The 23,118-nt window shown below is 41.8% G+C and overlaps 1 protein-coding gene across 1 annotated transcript in view; it reads left to right on the plus strand.

Moving 5' to 3' along the window:
• Window positions 1-15,024, plus strand: part of RRAS (RAS related) — a 94,660-nt gene extending 79,636 nt beyond the window's left edge. The window contains exons 4-6 of the mRNA XM_089655171.1: window positions 2,489-2,597; window positions 8,944-9,062; window positions 13,912-15,024. Of these exons, the coding sequence (XP_089511297.1) occupies window positions 2,489-2,597; window positions 8,944-9,062; window positions 13,912-13,999 (316 nt within the window). The 3' untranslated portion in view covers window positions 14,000-15,024. The remainder of the gene's footprint in view (window positions 1-2,488; window positions 2,598-8,943; window positions 9,063-13,911) is intronic.
• The last annotated feature ends 8,094 nt before the right edge of the window (window positions 15,025-23,118 follow it).

The following is a 23,118-nucleotide window of genomic DNA, read 5'->3' on the forward strand; positions in this document are numbered from 1 at the left end:
GTTGCTGTATTGTCTCCCTTTATATTGTAAAGCGCTGAGGAAACTGTTGGAGCTATATAAATCCTGTATAATAATAATAATAATATATAAATCCTGTATAATAATAATAATAATATATAAATCCTGTATAATAATAATAATAATATATAAATCCTGTATAATAATAATAATAATATATAAATCCTGTATTATAATAATAATAAAATTATAAAGCGCATTTCCATGTGCTCTGAGGTGAGAGTTCTGTGAGCACGGAGGTGGCACCAGGGGCGGACTGACCATTTGGAAACTCGGGCCCGGGGTCAGTAGGGGGCCCCATGAGATGCCCCTGGTACCTTTTTCATAGGCTTTTTTGAGTTTGGGCAAGGACACAGGGGCCCCATGATCCCCTATTGCCCTGGGGCCCCATGAGTTGTCAGTCCACCCCTGGGTGGCACTATATGTTATGTGCACTGTTTCACTTGATGGTGTTTGGGATGTCGGCACAAGAAGAAAACACGTGAATTCTGGTAGAATTTTTATTACAGAATTGATGTTACATTTATGGACTCATTATGGACGTTCATTTTTTCATTAATTTTTTGTAGCTATTCTATAACTCGCTACATCACTTATTTATTTTTAATTTGCTCTACTATTGCGGGAACACAATTTGATGTTAGCAGCAGCCACTATCATCACAACTTTTATTTTATTTTCTGCTTGTGTGTTTTTTGTTTTTGATTTGTTTCTTTGTATTTTTTTTTTGTTTTTGTTTTTTGTTCTTTTTCTAGCTCTCATTATTGAAGCAGCGCAGGGCTTTCACTCCTATATTCTTTGAGAAAATTTGCTGTTATTTTGTACTAAAGTGTCATGAGGTGCCTCATATCTGCCCATACATGACTTAATCTGTACAAATTTTCAATTGACACAAAGGGGTTGATTTACTAAAACTGGAGAGGGCAAAATCTGGTGCAGCTCTGCATAGAAACCAATTGGCTAGTTAGGCTGGCAATATGTGGGTCGAAATTCGACCGCTTTTTCGTCCAAAAATCGGACCTAAGGATAATCGGACGGTTTTTGCTCTGTTATTGGGTCAATGGCACCGACCGATTTTCGTGGTTCCTCCCCTTTTCGGTGATCGGGCATGTTGGAAAATTTGTGAAAAACAACCGATTTTCTGACTCAATGATGGTCAAATTGTACGATCGTTTTTCCAAAAAGAATAGAATTGGCCGATTTTTCACTCTGCTTGTGGGTTAATGGCACCGGTTGATTTTCATGGTTCCTCCCCTTTTCGGTGATCGGGCATGTTGGAAAATTCATGAAAAACGACCGATTGTTCAACTTAATGATGGTCAAATTGTACAATAGTTTTTCTGAAAGGAATAGAATAATTGAACGATTTTTTTCACTCTGCTAGTGGGTCAATGGCACCGGCCGATTATCATGGTTCCTCCCCTTTTCGGTGATCGGGCATGTTGGAAAATTTGTGAAAAACTACCGATTTTCGACTCGAGGATGGTCAAATTGTACGATCATTTTTCTGAAAAGAATAGAATAAGTGGCCGATTTTTCACTCTGCTAGTGGGTCAATGGCACCGGCCGATTATCATGGTTCCTCCCCTTTTTGATGATCGGGCATGTTGGAAAATTTGTGAAAAACGACGATTTTTCGACTCAATGATGGTCAAATCGTACGATCGTTTTTCCGAAAAGGATAGAATAATTGGCCGATTTTTCACTCTGCTAGTAGGTCAATGGCACCGGCCGATTATCATGGTTCCTCCCCTTTTTGATGATCGGGCATTTTGGAAAATTTGTGAAAAACGACGGCTTTTTGACTCTGTGGATGGTCAAATCGTATGTTTTTCCGAAAAGAATATGCGCATGAGCCGTGACCTGGAAGGAACAGAAGTTTCGACTGTTCTATGGGGTGAACGTTATGACTTGATTAGCCAATTTTCAAAATCATTGATGGCACCATCGGATTACCGAATGAAAGTTTTCGATTTTCGGACAAAAAATCGTTGCGGATTCAAACAATGTATGGCCTGCATTATTATTATTATTATACAGTATTTATAAAGCACCAATGGTTCGCTCAGCGCTGTACATTACAAAGGGGGACAGAACATGTGACAGAACAATACCAATACAATGCAAAACATGAGGGGATCGAGGGCCCTGCTCTTTCGAGCTTACAATCTAGGAGAAGAAGCTGATTGGCTACCGTGAACCATGAACAGCTGCACCAGGTATTGCACTCTCCAGGTTTAGTAAATCAACCCCAAAGTATCTAAATGCAATTTCAATTGCATTTCAATTTCTAAAACCCATTTCATTTATATCTTGTTCGCTGGGTCCTCACATTCTATAGTTGTTTATATCTGAAGGCGTTTGTACAGTCTGTGTGTGTGTACAGTGTGTCCAGTTTTATATTGTGCGATCTCTGAGAGGTGATGTACAGCCCAAAAAAAAAACGTTTTCTGCTTCTCGTTTCTCTTAGCTTCAATGAGATCAGCAAGTTTCACACGCAGATCCTCCGCGTTAAAGACAGAGATGAGTTTCCAATGATTCTGGTTGGCAATAAAGCAGATTTGGATCTCCAGAGACAGGTAATAAAAAAAAAACAAACCTGCTGTCATAAAATCCCTGAAACGCATCGTACAGTTTATGCCATAGAAAGGAACACAGATCATTCTTATTTCTTATACTTTGATCTGATTATATTAATAAAATAGGTACTTGTAAGTAAAAATTGGCATTTTTTTTAGTGTACAGTTGTGCTCAAATGTTTGCACCCCCTGGCACAAAACGTGACATTTTGGCATTTATTATTATTATTATTATTATTATTATTATTATACAGTATTTATAAAGCACCAATGGTTCGCTCAGCGCTGTACATTACAAAGGGGGACAGAACATGTGACAGAACAATACCAATACAATGCAAAACATGAGGGGATCGAGGGCCCTGCTCTTTCCATCTTACAATCTAGGAGGGAGGAGATGGTGGCACAGGAGGAGATAGCTGTGGGGGATGGAGTGGTAGGAAGAGTGGGGTAGGCTTCCCTGAAGAGATGGGTTTTCAGGATGCGCCTAAAGGAGAGGAGAGTAGGTGATAATCTGATGGGTTGGGGCAGGGAGTTCCAGAGGATGGGTGACACCCTGGAGAAGTCCTGGAGGCGGGCATGGGAGGAGGAGACCAGGGAACTAGAGAGAAGGAGGTCTTGTGAGGAGCGGAGTGTGCGTGTTGGGCGGTACTTGGATATTAGGTCGGTGATGTAGTTCGGGGCAGTATGGTGGACTGCTTTGTACATCAGTGTTAGGATTTTGAATTGTATCCATTGCGCAATCGGAAGCCAGTGGAGGGATTGGGAGAGGGGGGTGGCGGAGATGGAGCGGTTGGTAAGGTGGAAAATATGGCTGATCATGCAGGCCATAGACGGGGAGAAAACCGGCCATTTTTTTTTTGTTTTTTTTCAGTTGTTCAATCGACCGACGTTACCACCATTGGTAAAAAAAAAAAAATCGGCTGATTTTTGTGCCGTCTACAGCCGGCAAATATAATAGCGGTGTCCCTGCAGAGAGCTCCGCTATAATATTTGACATTTAAAAGTACAGCAAAGTTGCAACATTGTATCTATTTTTATCCATTTCGGATACAGATGTTTCTATTCGGATATAAATAGATACAATGTTGCAACTTTGCTGTACTTTTAAATGTCAAATATTATAGCGGAGCTCTCTGTAGGGACACCGCTTTTATATTTGACATTCATAAGTATTGCGGTTGCAAACATTGTATCTATTTGTATCCGAATAGAAACATCTGTATCCGAAATGGATAAAAATAGATACAGATGTTTTTCTTTGGTCATGGCTCATGAGCATGAGATCGGCCGATTTTGCCCATCATTGCCGTGAAAATCGGCCGATGGGCAAAATCGGCCGTTTTTTTTTTCCAACGTGACCGATTTAAAATTTTTTTGTCAAAATCAAGAAAAACGGCTGACCAATTCAGCCACTAACGATCCAAAAATCGTCCGACTATTCTTTTGGACGAATTTTCAGCTGGTTTTCTCCCCATCTATGGCCTGCATTAGTGATCACATGAAGCCATTTATTATCACATAGTTGTTTGGCTCCTTTTTTAAGTCCTAATAACAGAAATCACCCAAATGGTACTGATCAAAAGTTTCCCTCCCCTGGAATGTTTGGCTTTGGTACAGACACACAAGGTGACACACATACAGGTTAAAATGGCAATAAAAGGTTTAATTTTCCAAATTTGGCTTTTTAAATTGCAATTTCGTGTCTGTGTATGAATAGTCAATGAGTTTTTGTTAGCTTTCACGTGGATGCACTGAGTAGATCACAACAATAAAGCAAAAGCAGGCCACCAAAAATGACACGAATTACTGATGTCATTAGCATATCTCCGACTCACTTGTATAAGTGTGGATACATAAACCCAAAAACAACATACTAAGCAATATGGTAGTGTGACAAGAACACCCCTACCTGAAAAAGAAGGTTTCTAGATGATCCACGCGGAGTAATATGAATTCAAAAGAATTTCAACAATACTTTATTTGATCACATAGATCATAAGGAGGTTAAACATGAGCACGGTATACATGTGAAAAAAATAAAATCATGTTAAAAGCACTTAGCGTCTTCAATTTTGGGTCATCTTAGCCAATAGAGCACCATATAAGGCAGAGTTGTGTAATGATGAAATAGTTATCCTGGGTTTCCGTAGGTTTCCCGCTTTATATTTGAGTAAACCATGTATTCAGTAGGTGTGTTCCCAATATATGTCAGGGACCTCCTGGAATGTAAAAGCTGGAACACAAAAATACATAGTATATGTATAGAAATATGGAAACCAAGTCACATCCAAAATTCACCAGGCCTCCCTCCACAGTAGTCAATGGATACTACTATTACCTTCTCAATAGTGAGACTATCATACCCGCTTCTCAAGTGTAGGGACTTCCTGGATAGCCACCCCAAATAAAACAAGGTCCACAGTACCAAATGATTCTGAGGATATATATAGAAAAAAATTGTAAATATGTAGATCATGGGCATCAAGTGACCCCGAAAACAAAATACACACAAAATGTGGGTATATTACCATCAATAAAGATCAAGAAGACTCCTGTCGACTTGAAATAGGATCAGGTCCTTGATGCTTTTTCAAAGATGCATATGGGGGTGAGGAGCCAGGTATACACAATGCGTGGATTTCAAACACATAGAATGTGTATGTAGCATATAGCAGGCCGTAGATACCTGAGTTTAATATACCCAATAAAAGGGTTTCCAAAAATTGCTCAATTAGAGAAGGTTATTGCGGTTTTATAAGGATGTGGCTATGTCACAGCAAAAAATACCTGAATAGGATAGCGTGTGTATATATATATATATATATATATATATATATGTAGATTCTCCTCCAAAGAGGATTTCCAAAAAATTCCCCGAGTATACAGGGTAAATTAGGCCCATAAAACATGCCCTATTAACACCATGTAGGCTCTGTAAATCTCAACAGCCGTAAGCTTTAAATAACTTGCCACCGGTGGAAGGTATGTTTCCCTGGGGGATTGCCGTTTGCGAACCGCTGTGATAGTAGCCCACTGGTAGTTCTCAGAGGGTCTTGGGCCTTCCTAGCAGGGAGCTGTGACACCGCTGTTCCTTCCCGCCTCGTGGGCGCTGCACCCAGTGAAGACGCCGAGCGTAGTGACGTCAATACGTTGACGCGTTTCGTCCGCCAATCACCGCAGACTTCGTCAGAACTGGGAGGGGACTTCAATCCTTTGCCTTATATGGTGCACTAATTGCATACCAAAAAGTCTCCACCTCGCCATCTTGTGTTGAAAGAATATCACTACATTAAGAATATCCAAAGTGAATTAAAACACATATCTTGAATTTTAAAATGATTGCTGGATGTAGAAGAGGAGCCTAATTACTATAGATCAAGTCATCTTCCAAGAGGATAATAAAGAGGAGATTATTATTAGCATATTTCTTGTTCACATAGGGAAACATCAAAACCAGGTCCAGCTGCCAGAATTTCAATATCAGTCCTATTATTGTATATGCTCACCACCCAATAGGAGTAGAGAAGATTGCACAGTTAGATTCATATTTTGTCCACAGAAGCCCGTACTTAATTCATATATATGGTATCCCAATGTAGATTATAACTCAGGGTATATGAAGAGTTCAAGGGAATTCATTTCAAAAACACCCCAAAGTTTAGTTCTGTATTTAGTCCACATGGGACAAGTGCCCCCAGGGTATAGATCCAGAATTTTTCTTTTTGTAGGAGGACTTTGTCAAAGTCACCCCGACGAGCCGAAATATTCAGCAGAAAGATCCCTTTTACTTTTAGACCATCTGTTTTGCCCCCGTGTACTTCTTTAAAGTGTTGTGCCAGTGGGTTCTCTTTTTCTCCCTTTCTTACATTCCTATTTTCATTTCTAATGTCTCTCAGATGTTCACCAATCCTAGTCCTAAGGCTTCTTTTTGTTTTACCTATATATATCTTTTTACATGGACATTCTATCATGTATATCATTTTACTACTAGAGCAGTTAATAAAGCTTCGTATTTGAAATATCCTAGAGTTATCATTGTTGAAGAACTGATTGGACTTATGTACAAATGGACAAATCTGACAATGGCCACATGGAAACATGCCATATACGCCAGTCCTCCTAGTTAGCCAGTTTCTTTGTGGTGCCCTCTGAAATTCTGATTGTACTAATATATCATTTAGATTCCGAGTTCGTTTTGCTACCATATGGGGGCTCTCTCCTACCACTCTCGCTATCTGCGGATTTTGAGTTAGTAAATGCCAATGGGAGTCCAGGGCCTTCTTGACTTCACCCCATTGTTGTCCAAATTTAGTTATGAATCTTACCGGTTGGTTTACAGTATTCGCAGCTGCCTATGGTTTTGATTTATTAATAAGTTCCTCTCTTGTTTTACCGAGGGCTCTTCTTTTTGCTCTTCTTAGGGTTCTATGTGAATAGCCCCTCTCTCTGAACCTCTTATAGAGCTGGATAGATAGATGCACTGAGTAGACACTGAGCCATGGGGAGCAGAAAAGTACAGTCAAAAGACCTGCGTAAGAAGGTAATGGAAAAAAGATGGGCAAAAGATGTAAATAGATATCCAAAGCTGTGAACATGCCAGTCAGTACTGTTCAATCACTTATTAAAGCAGAGTTCCACCGGGAGAAAAAAATAAAATAAAATTCAGCAACTACAAAAATTTGTATCTGCTGACTTTTTTAAAATACAGACACTTACCTGTTCCGTGGTCCAGTGGTGTCCTCACCACCGATGGTTTCACCAGCCATCATGTTTCCCTGGTGCCTGCATCTTCAGTGTGGGCACCCGGCTGTGACAGCCTGCGGCTTCACAGCCAGGCAGGGGCAGACTGACAACTCACGGGGCCCCCGGGCAATAGGGGATCATGGGGCCCCTGTGTCCTTGCCCAAACTCAAAAAAGCCTATGAAAAAGGTACCAGGGGCATCTCATGGGGCCCCCTACTGACCCCAGGCCCTTGGGCAGTGCCTGCGTTTCCAAATGGTCAGTCCACCACTGCAGCCAGGTATCCACTGCGCAGGCGCGAGAAGTGCTGTGCTTTGTGAATGGCCCCGTAGTCTTCTGTCACGTGTCCCAGAAGACTCCGGGGAGGGAGGACAACTTCCGCTTCCGATCACCTAGGCTATCGCAGTGGGAGCGGCTACCTGTCAAATTCGGGCACCCGCTCCACCCACTCCCCAAAGGCGCCAATCCTTAATGGGGAGTGGGGGGACAAATGGCTAAAATCGGAACTTCCCCTTTTGGGTGGAGCTCCGCTTTAAGAAGTGGAAAATTCGGGGATCTCTTGATACCAAGCCGAGGTCAGGTAGACCAAGAAAGATTGCAGCCTCAACTGCCAGAAGAATTGTTCAGGACACAAAGAAAACTCCTACAGGTAACCTCAAGGGAAATACAGCCTGCTCTGGTAAGACTGCGTGGCTGCTTTGGAAAAATGATAGAGTGGATGTTTCAAGGTGCACAATACGATAGTTGAACAAAAATGAGCTGCATGGCCGAGTTGCCAGAAAGAGAAGTCATGAAAACCCCGGTTACAATATACTCAACAACACTTTTACATGCCTCATTCCAGGGTTTGTAAATTTCTGATCCGGGCCATTTGGGTGATTTCTGTTACCATTTATGATTTTAAAAAGGGGCCAAACAACTATGTGATAATAAATGGATTCATATGATCACTATCCTTTAATTAAAATAGTTTTTTAGGAATGATCAGTCACATTTTCAATATCGGTGGCAAAATGTTACGCTTCTGTCAGAATTTTGAGCACAACTGTATGTGATCATTCGTATAAGGCAGTGGTTCTCAACCTGTGAGGCGCGACCCTTTTGGGGGTCAAACGACCCTTTCACAGGGGTCGCCTAAGACCATTGGAAAACACATATTTTTGATGTGTACAGAGCAGCTGCTGTGTTGAAAGCAGCTGCTGTGTTGAAAGCAGCTGCTGTGTTGAAAGCAGCTGCTGCGTTGAAAGCAGCTACTGCGTAGAAAGCAGCCATATTGAAGGTAAAATGACTCTCATGAATTATAATTACTTGGTAAATAATTTTATGGTTGGGGGTCACCATAACATGAGGAACTGTATTAAAGGGTCGCGGCATTAGGAAGGTTGAGAACCACTGATATAAGGAAATCATGAGTTGTAAAGACGAAATCGTGTTTCTGGTTATTGCCAGTAGAAATAATATTACTGTCAGTTAGGATGGAAATGTGCTTTGCTTATGATTTTTTATTTGTGGTCATATTGGGGAAGTATTGATGCGCACTTCCCCTTACTGACTGGAATTAGTCGTTTACTACTTCTGCTTGTCGCCCTGCTTCCCATAAAGGTGACCAGAGAGGAAGCCCTGAACTTCGCACGGGAAAACCGAATTCCTTATATGGAAGCCTCAGCCAAGATCCGATTAAATGTAGATGAATCTTTCCATGAGCTGGTCAGGGCAATCAGGTAATACGTGGCTGTTAATAACCGGAAGCTCTGATAAGACCTATAGCCGGCTATGAGTCAATATTTGAATTTAGATGGGTCTTTCCAACGAGGTGTGGTTGCTAAATTCTGTCTGTGAGCTTAGAGTGGTTGTAAACCCTTCCATATACCCAGTGAAGTGACTGGCCTCAGGTGATACATAGAGATGAAACAAATCCTCCGACATAAGTTGTAGATAAGATAATGCAGCAGATAAACAGGTATATCTGTTTAAAAGTGCTGAATTTGTAAAGCTTGTCTGAGAGTTCAGGAAACAGGGGGCGGAGAGCTGAAGTTGCACTCTACAGAGCTTTGGGAGGATAGCTCTGAGAGCTGATTGGAGGGAAGACACACTGCACAGGCTGTCAATCTGCTGGAGGTCCCTTCCCTGTCACCATTTTTCTCTTGGTGTCAGGAAAACTTGTCAGGAGTGACTCATGCTGATAGCAGAGCAACAAAGCAGCAGACAGAAGTGAGCCTTAGTGCTCCTATTGAGACAAGTACACATTATAGAGGGATATGCTTTGTCCATATTTCATGTCTGAGGTTATTTATTTATTTCAGGTACTTATATAGCCCCATCAATTTACACAGCACTTTACATATATATTGTACATTCACATCAGTCCCTAACCCTCAAGGGGCGTACAATCTAAGGTCCCTAACTCACATTCATACATACACATACTAGGGACAATGTAGACAGGAGCCAATTCACCTACCAGCATGTCTTTGGAGGGTGGGAGGAAACGGGAGTACCCGGAGGAAACCCATGCAGGCACAGGGAGAACATGCAAACTCCAGGCAGGTGGTGCCGTGGTTGGGATTCGAACCACGACCCGAGTACTGCCAGATGGAAGTGCTAACCATTTAGCCACTGTGCTGCCCATACAACCACTTTATTTTACAGCTGCATTATTTTCAAATTGTGACAGCGGGTTTGGACCAAGTTGGTCCAAATGAACCGTTTTTTCTTTCCCGAGGTGCTGCATTGGCTCCAAGCTCTCTGTGAACTGTTTAATTTACTTTTTTTTTTAATTTTTTTTTTTTAGCAAAGACATGTCCCAAAATACATTTTGGCCTAAATTTTATGATTAAATTTGATTTAAAAAAAAAAACCTTTTTACTGAACATGTTTAATAGCAAAAAAAATAATTTTTTTTCTCAAAAATGTAACTTTTTTTGTTTATAGCGCAAAAAATTAAAAACCGCAAAGTCTATCAAATCGAAATAAAGATCAATTTGTGGGGGAAAAAAGGCCATACACTTAATTTGGGTGCAGTGTTGCATGACCGCACAATTGTCAGTTGAAGTAATGCAGCGCCGTATCGCAAAAAATGGCCTGTTCAGGAAGGGGGGGGGGGGGGGGGGGAATCCTCTTGGAGGGCGAGTGGTAATCCACATAGGCCCTGAGTTTGAAGCAGGATGTGAAAGTTGATGCTATAGGAAGTGCAATGGGAAGGTGAGCGGGGCGCAGAGGAAGGCCTTCATGTTGTAATCATTACAGCGTGCAGAAAAGTAGAATGTGTTCCTGCAATCTCCCTCCCCTCCCTCTGGCTGTAGACTACAGTGACCTCACCTCATAGCTATGGTATGCTATGCTCACAGCCCTTGTCAGGATCACTAGATCCGTTTAACCCCCAGAGACACTCCTCCCGATATACTGAGCTGAATTAACCACTTCCAGTCCGGACACTTTCACCCCCTTCCTGCCCAGGCCAATTTTCAGCTTTCAGCGCTATCACACTTTGAATGACAATTGCGCGGTCATGCAACACTGTACCCATGTGAATTTTTTAGCATTTTTTTGAGACAGATAAAACTTTATTTTGGTGGTATTTATTCACCACTGGGATCTTTATTTTTTTGCTATATAAATTAAAATGTCCAAACATTTTGAAAAAAAAAGTGTTTTTCTTATAAAATTTGCAAATAGTATTTCATCATAAATATTGGCCAAAATTTATTCCGTTATATTTTTAGTAAAAAAAAAAAAATAACCCCAATTCGTTTATAACCAAAATTATCATTTTTAAAAAAATTTTTTTTACTTTTTAGTTTTTTTTTTTATATTTTTTTATGTATTTTTTTACATACTGTCACCATGGTGACGCTGTACTACTTGTGGGAGGTGATGAAGATTTCTTTTTTTTTTTTTGTTTACACTGATTGCTTTTACAGCCTTTATGGGTATAAAAACAATAATTTCTCCTTCTCTCTGGCTTCATTCTTGCAGCCATTGAGAACTACTGAGTGAGCTGTGATTGGTCACAGCTTGTCACATGGTACAAGGCTGTTGTGAATAGCCTTGTACCATGTGACCTCTGTGATCATTCACAGATTTCACACGTAGTAAGCAATGATGGCAGAAGTGACATCTTGCTTACTACTTTGCATGTGATCACTGATTGGCCAGCCAGTGATCACATGATCGGGACCTCGCGCAGAGGTCCCGTCCGACGATCGGTGTTCCACTGTGTCCGGAGGACACAGCAGGCACCGGATCGTGCTCCCAGGGAGCACGCACAAGCAGGGGGCGGGGAGGCCGTTTATAAACTGCCACCCGACCCTGCACTGCCACCGTCCGGCCGTTTATATACAACGGCTGGACGAGAGGTGGTTAAAATGTATCTAAAGCCAAGTTTGTTTTTTTTTGTTTTTTTTTGTTTTTTTTTTCATTTCCAGTAGAGATGGGGAGGATTAAAATCATTGTCCCCACTGGAATATTTCCCCTTGACTCATGTTCTGGTGGCAACTCGGAACACAGCCAGGTGCCCACACTGAAGATGCCAGGGAGAGAAGACGGCCGGTGAAACCAACCATGGTGTGGACACCGCTGGACCGAGGGTGTGTGGTGCAGAATTTGCAGCATTTTCAGTGCGAATTCCGCACCGCATCACAATCGCACCCCGTTCACACAGACCGATGCGGGTGTGTATGTTAACGACACCCCCAGATCGGTCCGCAAAACGCAGTGCGATGTGGAGAATCGGATCGCATAGGTGTGAATACCCATGCGATCCAATTCTAGTGAGGACCAAAGAAGGGTTGCGGTGCGATTAGAGTCATACAAAATGTACGGCTCTAATCGCACCGCATACAAATGGCATATGATTTGTACAGGAATGCGGTGCGGTTCCTGTGTGAATCAAATGGGATTTCCACTACCGCTGTAGTTATAAAGGAGTTTCCCCAAGACCAGGGGTAGGCAGCCTGAGAGTCGCAGGACTACAAGTTCCATCATGCCTCTGCAATTTATAGCTGTAACTGTCAGTTTTGTAATCTGCAATGCCTCATGGGAAATGCAGTTCCACAACAGCTAGAGAGCCACAGGTTGCCTACCTCTGCCCTAGGTGAATTCAGCATCAATCCAGTGCTGCATCTGTGTCCTGCCGCTTGCAAGACTGAGCGATCAAAATCTGCTGCTCGCTCTGTTCCCAGTCTTCAGCGAGCAGAGGGTCGGTGACTGTCAACCTCCGTCTCTCTGCTGTGCCCCTCCAGCGTTCATTGGAGTGGGAGGGGAGTGACTGTCTCCGGTTCGAAGCAGCACACTGAGACTGAGCCAGCTGCCGCTTGGACATCTGGGTGGATTCCGACATTAAAGTCGGGATCTCTCCAGAGTCTAGATAGACTGAGTGATGTCAGCTGATAGCGGCCTTCAGCTCTCTACGGGCTGAATATGAGTCAGAGGAGTGCAGAACAACGTGCACTTCTAAGAGCTACAAGAGAAGTACAGCCCTGCTTCTCCTTTTTAAATTGGCTTCAACACCCCGGTCACACTGGATGTGAATTGGCATGCGGTTTGCATGCCATGCGACTTGCAAATTGCATGCAAAATCGCAGCCTATTGTCCGCAATTAGAACGGTCAGCTCGGTGCGGTTCTGACTCGGTCGGAGCCGCACCAGTTTCTAAAGTAGGACATGCACTACATTTGGTGCGATTTGCATAGACCTCTTTATCCGATGTCTTGCAAATCGCAAACTGAAATCGGCACGTCATCGAACGTTGAAATCGTGCGACTTCACTGTAAGTCGCATGATTTCAAAGTAGGGTTTGATGTGTCCGGGGTGTTGCTGTGCTTGGATTAATATAGGCACTGCCTGTTTGTTTTGGAAGGTACACGCTCCTCTGACGCTATCCTCCTGTTCCTGGCAGTACTGTTTACTCGCTGACCTGGAATGACTAAGTGCAAATAAGGTGTCGAGACTTCACTGGCTGGTTTGTTTTGGATCACTAGACTTGGGGCCGGTTCACACTATAGAAACGCAGTCCAGATGCGTTCTGGATACCTTTTTTGCATGCGGGTTTTTGACGCTTTCTGGTGCGTTTTTTTTTTTTTATGCGCTTTTGACGCGCCCCAGTAAATTTTTATGCATTCCACTTGTTTTCCCACCTCTTTCTTCAATTTAAATAGGGACATGATGCGTTTTTACCGCGCTCCAGTACAGTTTTGTGCAGAAAAAATGCAGCCTGTTTCTTCTTCTTCTCTTCTCCTTCTTTCCCTCTTCCTTCTTCCCTCCTTCTTTCTTCTTCCTTCTTCTTCTTTTTCTTCCTTTTTTTTTTTTTTCTGCAACTGGAACTGCAAGCACTGATGCAAACTATGACATTGATAACCATATAACCCACTTTCTGTGCGTTTTGGATGCAGAAAAAAAAGCAACTGAAACTGGCCCTTAAAAAGAAATTTACTAAAACTGGAGCACTCCGAATCTGGTGCAGTTGTGCATGGAAGCCAATCGGCTTCTAACTTGTTCAGTTGAGCTTTGATCATAAAACCTAAAAATCCTGTTTGTCTTGTATATGTTGCCAACCTGTCATTGCCTTTTGTAGAAAATTTCAAGAATTGGAGAGCCCACCGACCCCAGCTGTTAACCCTAAGAAGAAAGAATCCAAGAGCTGTCCATGTGTGATCCTGTAACCCATTGGCCCAAGACCTTCCCCCCAGATGGCCTCAACAGAGACACAGCAAAAGGATGGGAAAGTTTAAGCCACATGTGGATCGCAAGCAGCGTTCATTCCATCAGCCTGCCTACGATTGGTCCCCCTGTTCCAGGCCAATCCTGTTGACATCACATGACTTCCTCCCATCATGCTGGGGAGTAGCTCTGAAGGCAGCGGGGACAGATGCTTCATTCTACTACAAAGAAATGCAGTTTGCACACACTCCCTTCATCTGTGCCGACGCTTCAATCTGTTTTTTGTTTTGTTTTTTTTTTTCTTTTTTCAATGCTGGGAATCTGCATGTAAATATATATTCTGTATATATATTTTATATATATATATTTTATGTTCTCTTTTTATGTTAGTGTTCCACAAGCTTTATGTACGCTCTGAACTTGAGAGACTATTGGAGATTCTCCTACATATTATCTTAGATAGCGTAAAGAGACACACACCTTTTTTTTCTTTTTTTTTCATAAATTGCATTTTTGTCCCTTTTTTCTTCCTTTTTCATTTTTTTGGGGCCAGTCCATCCAAAACCAGTATTTTGGTTCTAGGAGGGTATTGAGCTGGATCACCCACCTGTGTTTTTATGTTCCATGGGAACTCCAGTGGCGAGATCTGTGCAGCGGTTGCTCCAGCTCAGTCCTCCTGGTGCAGCCATTATAGTGGGTGATCACTTTGAGACCCCTTTAGGCGGTGGCTGGGAATCCCAGATTCGGACCAGTGTTCTCAGAAAAGCCAAAAAAAAAAGCCTGTGAGTTATTGGGTGGACTGACCCTTTTAATTGTTTTTTGTTAGCGGTTATGGTTGACTGTAGTTTTTTTTTTTTTTTTTTTTTTTTTTTTTTTGTTTTTGTACATTTTGCTTTTCACTGCCTCTTTACCTAGCAGTGTCAGTTACACTACAAAATGGCTAAAACGAGATTATGTTGTCAATCCCTGATCTACATGTTTTTTGGTGGTGGTGAAACAGACCTACCTAATACATGTTTTATTGGAGGATGGTTGTTTGTTTTTTCTATTTCATCCACCATGTTATGGTACTTGTATGCATAAGATATAAATTTGATTCTTGCCAAATTCCAGGGATTGGATGGTGGAGTAAAATGTAACGAAAGTGACTGTTGGGTGCCACATCTAAGCTAATGTCCCGTACACACTATAAGAAAATCGTACGAAAATGTTCGTACGAGGACCGATCGTCCGATAATCGGATCTTTAGTACACCGTTTTCGAGAGCCGATCACGACAATTCGTACAATATCCGAAGGGACAAGCGCAAAAAATTTTCTCGTACGATACCAGATCGTACGATCAGTACAATAATCGTCTGAAAATACAATACAAATACAACGCAATACATGACATGACTTTCAAAATTCTTTTCTTACATAGGAGAATTTTCGTATCTTTACTAACCTTTTCACTTTCAATGTGAGACTAGCAGGCGAAAAAAACGGTCGATCGTTCGTCCGATATTCTCATCGTGTGTACGGGGCATAAGGACTAAAACTGAGGTTTTGTTAAGAAACAGACATCAGCAGTTTGATTTACTAAAAATGAAGAATGCAAAATCTGCTGTAGCTCTGCATGGCGGCCAATCGGCTCCTAACTCCAGCTTGTTCAATTAAGCTTTGGCAATAAAATCTGGAAGCTGTTTTCTATGCAGAGCTTCACCAGAGTTTGCACTGAATAATTAGGCTGGCCATACACTATACAATTTTCTTGAGATTTTTGGTTTAGATTTACCAAAAACCATATAATATGAGGTCAAACCTAAACAACACTTTGTTATATCCAATTAGGGCCCCTGCACTACATAGTTGAAGGCAGGGGCGGACTGACCATTAAAGCACTTGGGCACTGCCCGAGGGCCCAGGGTCAGTAGGGGGCCCCATGAGATGCCCTCGGAACCTTTTCAGAGGCTTTTTTGGGTGTGGTTTGAGTGTGGGTGAGGACATAGGGGCCCCATGATCCCCTATTGCCTGGGGGCCCCATGAGTTATCAGTCCGCCCCTGGTTGAAGGTAAATCTAAAGGAAATTGGGCAGAAAATTGATTTACCTTCAACCAGGGGCGGACTGATAACTCATGGGGCCCCCGGGCAATAGGGGATCATGGGGCCCCTGTGTCCTTGCCCACACTCAAACCACACCCAGAAAAGCCTATGAAAGGTTCCAGGGGCATCTCATGGGGCCCCCTACTGACCCTGGGCCCTCTGGCAGTGCCCAAGTGCTTTAATGGTCAGTCCGCCCCGCCTTCAACTATGTAGTACAGGGGCCCTAATTGGATATAACTGAAAGTGTTTAGGTTTGACATATTATATGGTTTTTGGTAAATCTAAACCAAAAATCCCAAGAAAATTGTATAATGTATGGCCAGCCTTAGTCATCAGTATTGGTTGCAGGCTGCCTGCAGCTGATCCTCTTTAGTTTCTGACTTTACTATGCATAGCTGCATGCTGTTGCTGTAGAGGCGATGGTCATCTTAGAGTAGCAGGGCTTTGCTGCCTCATGTTAGGGCTGCCTCCTGATGACTAATGGGGTGATGACCCAGAAGCAGCAGGAGAGGTGGATGAAGCACAAACTGGGAGATCCTTGCACTGCAAGTTCATAGATACAGCTTCCCTTTCAGCAAGGAGAACGGGGCAGCACAGTGATCTCATCACCTAGATGAGACTAGCATTCAGAGGAATAGTGCCTTGGATGACTTCACACTGAGATATACAGTTGTACCTCGGTTAACGTAATTTTTGTTTTATGAATGAAAATCCATTGAAATGCCTCGGTTTACAAATTTTTTTTACGAATTTATTTCGCAATACGAAGTGTATGTCAGTGCCGATTTTTAAATGCAATTGCCGGCTTTTTTTTTTTTTTTCTTCACTATAGCTCACAGAATTAGCTGTCACTTTCCCCAGAGCTAAAGGATACTTTGTTTCTTTTAACTCAATAAACTAAAAGGAAACTTTCTTTCTTTTAACTGGGGGGAAAGTGACAGCTGATGCTGTGAGCTATAGTGAAGAAAAAAAAAAAAAAGCCGGTAATTACATTTAAAAACCGCCACTGACCTATAGTGACAGCAACTTCTTTTTTTCTTTCTTTTCTCTTACTTTTTTCTGACCTCCGGAACGGATTAATTGGTTTTCAATGCATTCCTATGGGAGACTGCATTGGGGAAATAAACTAAAAGGAAACTTTCTTTCTTTCTTTTAGCTGGGGGGGAAAGTGACAGCTGATGCTGTGAGCTATAGTGAAGAAACAAAAAAGGCAGAAATTACATTTAAAAACCGCCACTGACCTATAGTGACAGCGACTTTTTTTTCTTTCTTTTCTCTTACTTATTTCTGACCTCCGGAACAGATTAATTGGTTTTCAATGCATTCCTATGGGAAACCGCATTGGGGAAATAAACTAAAAGGAAACTTTATATCTTTTAGCGGGGGGGAAAGTGACAGCTGATGCTGTGAGCTATAGTGAAGAAAAAAAAAAGCCGGCAATTACATTTAAAAACCGCCACTGACCTATAGTGACAGCGACTTTTTTTTTTTTTTCTTTCTTTTCTCTTATTTCTGACCTCCGGAACGGATTAATTGGTTTTCAATGCATTCCTATGGGAAACCGCATTGGGGAAATAAACTAAAAGGAAACTTTCTTTCTTTTAGCCTGGAGGGGAAAGTGACAGCTGATGCTGTGAGCTATAGTGAAGAAAAAAAAAAAAGCCTGCGATTACATTTAAAAAGGTTTGTGACATGTTTATGTTATGGGAACATCCCACATCTGCAAGAACCAAATGGAAAATTCCCCAAAACATCCTACTTTTTAGGTGTGATTCATTACGTATTTGTATTTTTCTTGGCAGGCTACAAATGTCTTTGTGTAACGCTTCAAGAACTTCACATCTGCAGGGGCAAAGGGAGTTCAGTGAAACACACCTCTAATGCCCTAAAGACATCAGCATTCCTTTATTAACCCTTCGGCTCCATGCACACGGGGCGTTTTAATAACGCTGCTAACGTTCGCTGTGTAAAGTCACGTTAAAAAAAAAAGTGAGTTTTTCAGCTTTTGTTTAGCATTGCGTTTTGCTGCGTTTGCATTTTGTTTTTTTTTTATGTACCATGTGACGGGTAAAAAAAATGTTTTTCTTTGTAAAAAAAAAAGTGAGTTTTTCAGCTTTTGTTTAGCATTGCGTTTTGCTGCGTTTGCATTTTTTTTTTTTTTTTTTTTTTATAAAGAAAACCATTTTTTTTTTCGGTCAAAAAAACACCAGTTTGCTGCGATTTGCATTTTTTTCAGCGTTAGATTGTTTTTTTACTTGTAAAAAAAACTCCTAGAAACCCACTACTTCTGGGGTTTCTTTCCGCCAAAAAACATTGATTCCAGTCTGTGTGCATGGACACATAGGATAACATGCTGGGGGTTTACTGGCTGTAGAAAAAAAAAGTCGAAAGCCAAAAACAGCCGCTGTAAAAACGTCCCGTGTGCATGAGGACTGAACAGCAGCAGCTGTTCTTGAAGCTACGTTCAACTCCCATGTGAGTGTTGGTATATCAGATATTAATGTGATGGTTGGTTGTAGCTTTTAACAAGCTTTAGCGCACTGCTTAAAGCACAGATCCACCCAAAAGGGGAAGTTCTGCTTTAAGGACTGCTCCCCACGCTCCCCATTAAGGATTGACACCTTTGGGGAGCGGGTACCCGAATTTGACAGGTACCCGCTCCCACTTCCGGTCTGATCACCTAGTCTGATCACTTCCGGTCTGATCACAAGCGGAAGGTGTCCTCCCTTCCTGTAGTCTTTTGGGACATGTGACAGGTCCCAGAAGACTACAGGACCATTCATGAAACGCAGCGCTACTCGCGCATGCGCAGTGGGTACCCGGCTGTGAAGCCGTAAGCTGTCATAGCCGGGTGTCCACACTGAAGATGCCGGCCTCCTGGAGTACAGGACGGCTGGTGAAACGGGCTGCGGGGGACACACCGCGGGACCGAGGGACAGCTAAGTGGCTGTTTTTTTAAAAGTCAGCAGCTACAGTTTTTGTAGCTGCTGACTTTTATTTTTTGACAGCGTGAGTGGAATCCCGCTTTAAAGCTTGGTTATTATGTATGTGCATTCCTATTAAATAAGCTGGGTCATAAGTCAGACTGATTGTTAACCACTTCCAGACCGGACACTTTTACCCCCTTCCTGCCCAGGCCAATTTTCAGCGCTATCACACTTTGAATGACAATTGCGCGGTCATGCAACACTGTACCCATATGAATTTTTTAGCTTTTTTTTTTTGAGACAGATAAAGCTTTATTTTAGTGGTATTTATTCACCGCTGGGATTTTTATTTTTTTTGCTATGTAAATTCAAAAGTCCAAAAATTTTGAAAAAAAGTGTTTCTTATAAAATTTTGCAAATAAATAATATTTCATCATAAATCTTGGCCAATATTTATTCAGTTATATTTTTAGTAAAAACAAAATAACCCAAATTAGTTTATAACCAAAAATTATAATTTTTAAACATTTTTTTTTTACTTTTTTTTTTTTTTGTTATCTTTTTTTTTTTTTTTTCTTTTTCATACTGTCACCCTAGCAGTACAGTGTCACCGTGGTAATTAAGGTTTTTTTTTTTTTGTTTGGTTTTTTTTACACTGATTGGTTTTACAGTCTTTATGGGTGTAAAAGCAATCATTTCTTCTTCTCTCTAGCTGCATTCTTGCAGCCATTGAAAACTACTGAGTGAGCTGTGATTGGTCACAGCTTGTCACATGGTGCAAGGCTGTTGTGAGTAGCCTTATACCATGTGACCTCTGTGATCATTCACAGATTTCACTCGTAGTCAGCAATGATGTCACCAGTGACATCTTGCTTACTACTCTGCATGTGATCACTGATTGGCCAATCAGTGATCACATGATCGGGACCTCGTACAGAGGTCCTGTCCAACGATCAGTTTTCCACTGTGCGGGCACCGGGTCGCGGTGCTGCGCGCACAAGCAGGGTGCGGGGAGGCCGTTTATAAACGGCCATCCGACCCTGCACTGCCACCATCTGGCCGTTTTATATACAACGACCGGACAAGAGGTGGTTAAATTCCTTTTCAACAAACAGCCAATACAGAAAAATAATGAATTGTTAGTGTGCTCATGCCCTCTTATTTAATGTAACACAGCTCTGAACCCCTGAGTACATGGTGTCAGCCCTGCCGCCTTTATTTTTGATAGATTACAAAGAATATAGACCCCTCTCTTCCTGATCTCCATAACACTTGTCAGCTCACAGCATTTTGGGCAAAATCTTGATTGCCTGCATGTACCTGGAGCAACTTCTCAAGCCTGAACCCCAAGTTGTTCCGACGGGCAAAGGGCAGACACTTTGGCTAGTGGTGGAGCTTGTCCCTAAGTGCTACCCTCACCCATTCCTATTGGCCAGTTGCTTTGAAGGGCAGCTTTATTGGCCAATAAAAGTGTGCAGGAGGAGTCTGGCAAGCTTTGCCTTGCAGAATGGCTGGGCACTTGACAGGAGGGTTTGGCGGTACCGGTACCACCACCACCACCAGACCAGACCAGAGTCTCACCATTTAACTTCTCCAGATTGGAGCTGTAGGGTGCTTTAGAAGTTCTAAGAAATTAGTGAAGTGCTTGTAGCATCATCCTCTTCTTTTTGAGGCTGGGGGGGTTCCCCCCACGCATCTCAGTGCGTTTGTGGGAACCGCAGGGCAATCGCATGGTCAAAAAGACCATGCAATTTCCTTGCGACCAAATTTTAAAAAGGGTTCATCAACTTTTTTTTTGTTGCAGAAAATGCAAATGAGTGAACTGCTCTGCCTATGCAAACGCAGGACACACAAGTGTGAACCAAGGCTAATGCATGGGTCAAATTCTGAACGAGTTATGTTTAGAAAATCAGAAATTTCATGCATTTTGTAATCTGATGGCGCCACCACTGATTTCGAAATTCGACCAACCAAGCCTTCAATTTCACCAAATGTTACTACAGAAAAGAATTTTCGCAGCCAAGAATTTTCTTTTCTTTCCAGGTCACAGCTCACGCTTGTTTTTTTTTTTTTTTTCTTCATTATATTTCTTGCATGATTCTCCCATCATTGATTAGAAAGTCGTTCGTTTTTCAAAAAATTTCCAGCATGCCCAATCACTCAAATCCGACGGTTGCACAAAAATCGGTCATTTCTGTGACCTACTAATGGTGCAAAATTCGAATGAAAATTCTTAGAAAAGATTTTCGAAAGAAAATTCTTTCGGAATTCGACCCGTGTATAGCCGGCTTAAAGATTTCCGTATCTACAGTAGATGTTTGTGTCCTGCAGGTGAAAGGTTAGAGCAAATTGTTTCCTTATGCCTAGGCAAAGGGTTATAGTCCATCTAGAAGTGATTATTTCAGGCCATGCTCTGCTAGCAGTGAAATCCTGCCTCTTCAAGGATAAGTTCGCCTATTGTAAAAAAAAAAAAAAAAAAATTTCAGTAGCCTCCCTAGCGGTCTGATTATGTCAGTATTTCTGTGCTCAAAGCGGTACATTTTTTTGCATGGAAATATGTATTTTTTTTATTGTAGGCTTGTCATTTTTAGGAATAAACTCCCTGAAATCTGTCCGAACAAGAGTCTAGTAAACATCCCGGGTATGATAAAACTTGAAACACGAAATAATAAACGATAATTTAATAAATAATCATTAAAAAAAATAATAAATGTAATTAAATAATATAATCAAACCAAAAACACTGAAATTTGAAATATAGCGCCAAGTTCTCACATCGCTGAGTTCAGTCGCAAAATCGTTTTCAGTGTCTGATGATGAATTTCCCCCACGAATCATTATCACTCAATTCTGCAAGTGGTTCTGATTTACTATCGCTGTTCTCTAGCCGGTCTAAAACCGCTTTTGACCTAAAGGGACGCTTTTTGGACGCCATGGACGTTTCTCAGTTTCCAGGCAGAAAGAACAGTAAAAATGCAGGCAGGGCGCCGGACAAAGCACTCGGGACAAAATGTATGTGAAATGGTTTGATACAGGAATGTTTTACTATGTGAATTTAGTGAATGTCACTTTTACAACTTTCAAATTTCCCGCCAGTTCCGTCCCCCGTACGTCCCGACGTCGCAGGGAACGGAACCCAGAAGAGAGATGCCGGTATCGGCCGGAGGACATTGCTGGGGACACTGCAGGGGGGACATCGCGGGAACGCAGGACAAGGTAAGAGAAGAAGAGATCCCGGAGCAACGCCGCAGGGTATTCTCAAGTGTAGCTCGGGGTTACCGCTTGTGGTGCTGAAACTTTACCCCGAGCTACACTCGGGAATACCTCCGGGGAGGTTAATCTGCAAAAAGATCTGCATTTTTTTTTTTTAACAATGCAGCCTCGAAAGCATTGCATCTGCTCTCAGCTGCATGCTTGTACCTCCAACACAGGCAGGCAGTTACTGAATAGCAGGAAGAATCCATGGACTATTAGAGTGCTCCCCAGCTCTGTTCAGCTAGGCTCCGTTCACACTGTTGTTTTTTGTTTTTTTAGTGCTTTTTTGCACAAACGCACTACAGTCCATTTAACATGGTTTCCTATGGAACATGTTCACATTTATGCTTTTTTGAGCTGCTGCGTTTTTGGAAAGGGTCAGGGAATTTTTTAAAAGCGAAAAGCAGTGTTTTTGCTACAATGGAGTTCAATGAAGAATCTGCTGAAATACATGATAATGTGTTTTTACCGCATTTTTGTATTTTTATTCTGCCTAGCAAAAAACAAAAATTCCACTTAAAAAAAAATAAAAATAAAAATACACGTGTAGATAAGCACAAAATGAACTGCGAAAAGCACTGCAACTACGGAGAAAAAGCAAACTGCATAGGTGTGAATGGAGCCTTAGAACTACAATCCATCAGCTACAATGAACAAGAAACCTCAATCCTTTAACTGCCACTTTCGCTGGGCAGCTTGATCTGTTAAAGCTAGTTAAAAATGGAAGACTAAGGGGTGTGGCAGCAGCTGAATATAAAGGAATAAAAGCCTTTAAAAAAAAAAACAAAAAACTAATACATCCACCACTTTTTAAGATTCGATAAACAGCAGTATAATACGTTTTTGGTTTAATAC

This window comes from Staurois parvus, unplaced genomic scaffold (genome assembly GCF_062004578.1).
Source record: "Staurois parvus isolate SC_StPar_1 unplaced genomic scaffold, SC_StPar_1.0 ptg000827l, whole genome shotgun sequence".
Taxonomy (NCBI): domain Eukaryota; kingdom Metazoa; phylum Chordata; class Amphibia; order Anura; family Ranidae; genus Staurois; species Staurois parvus.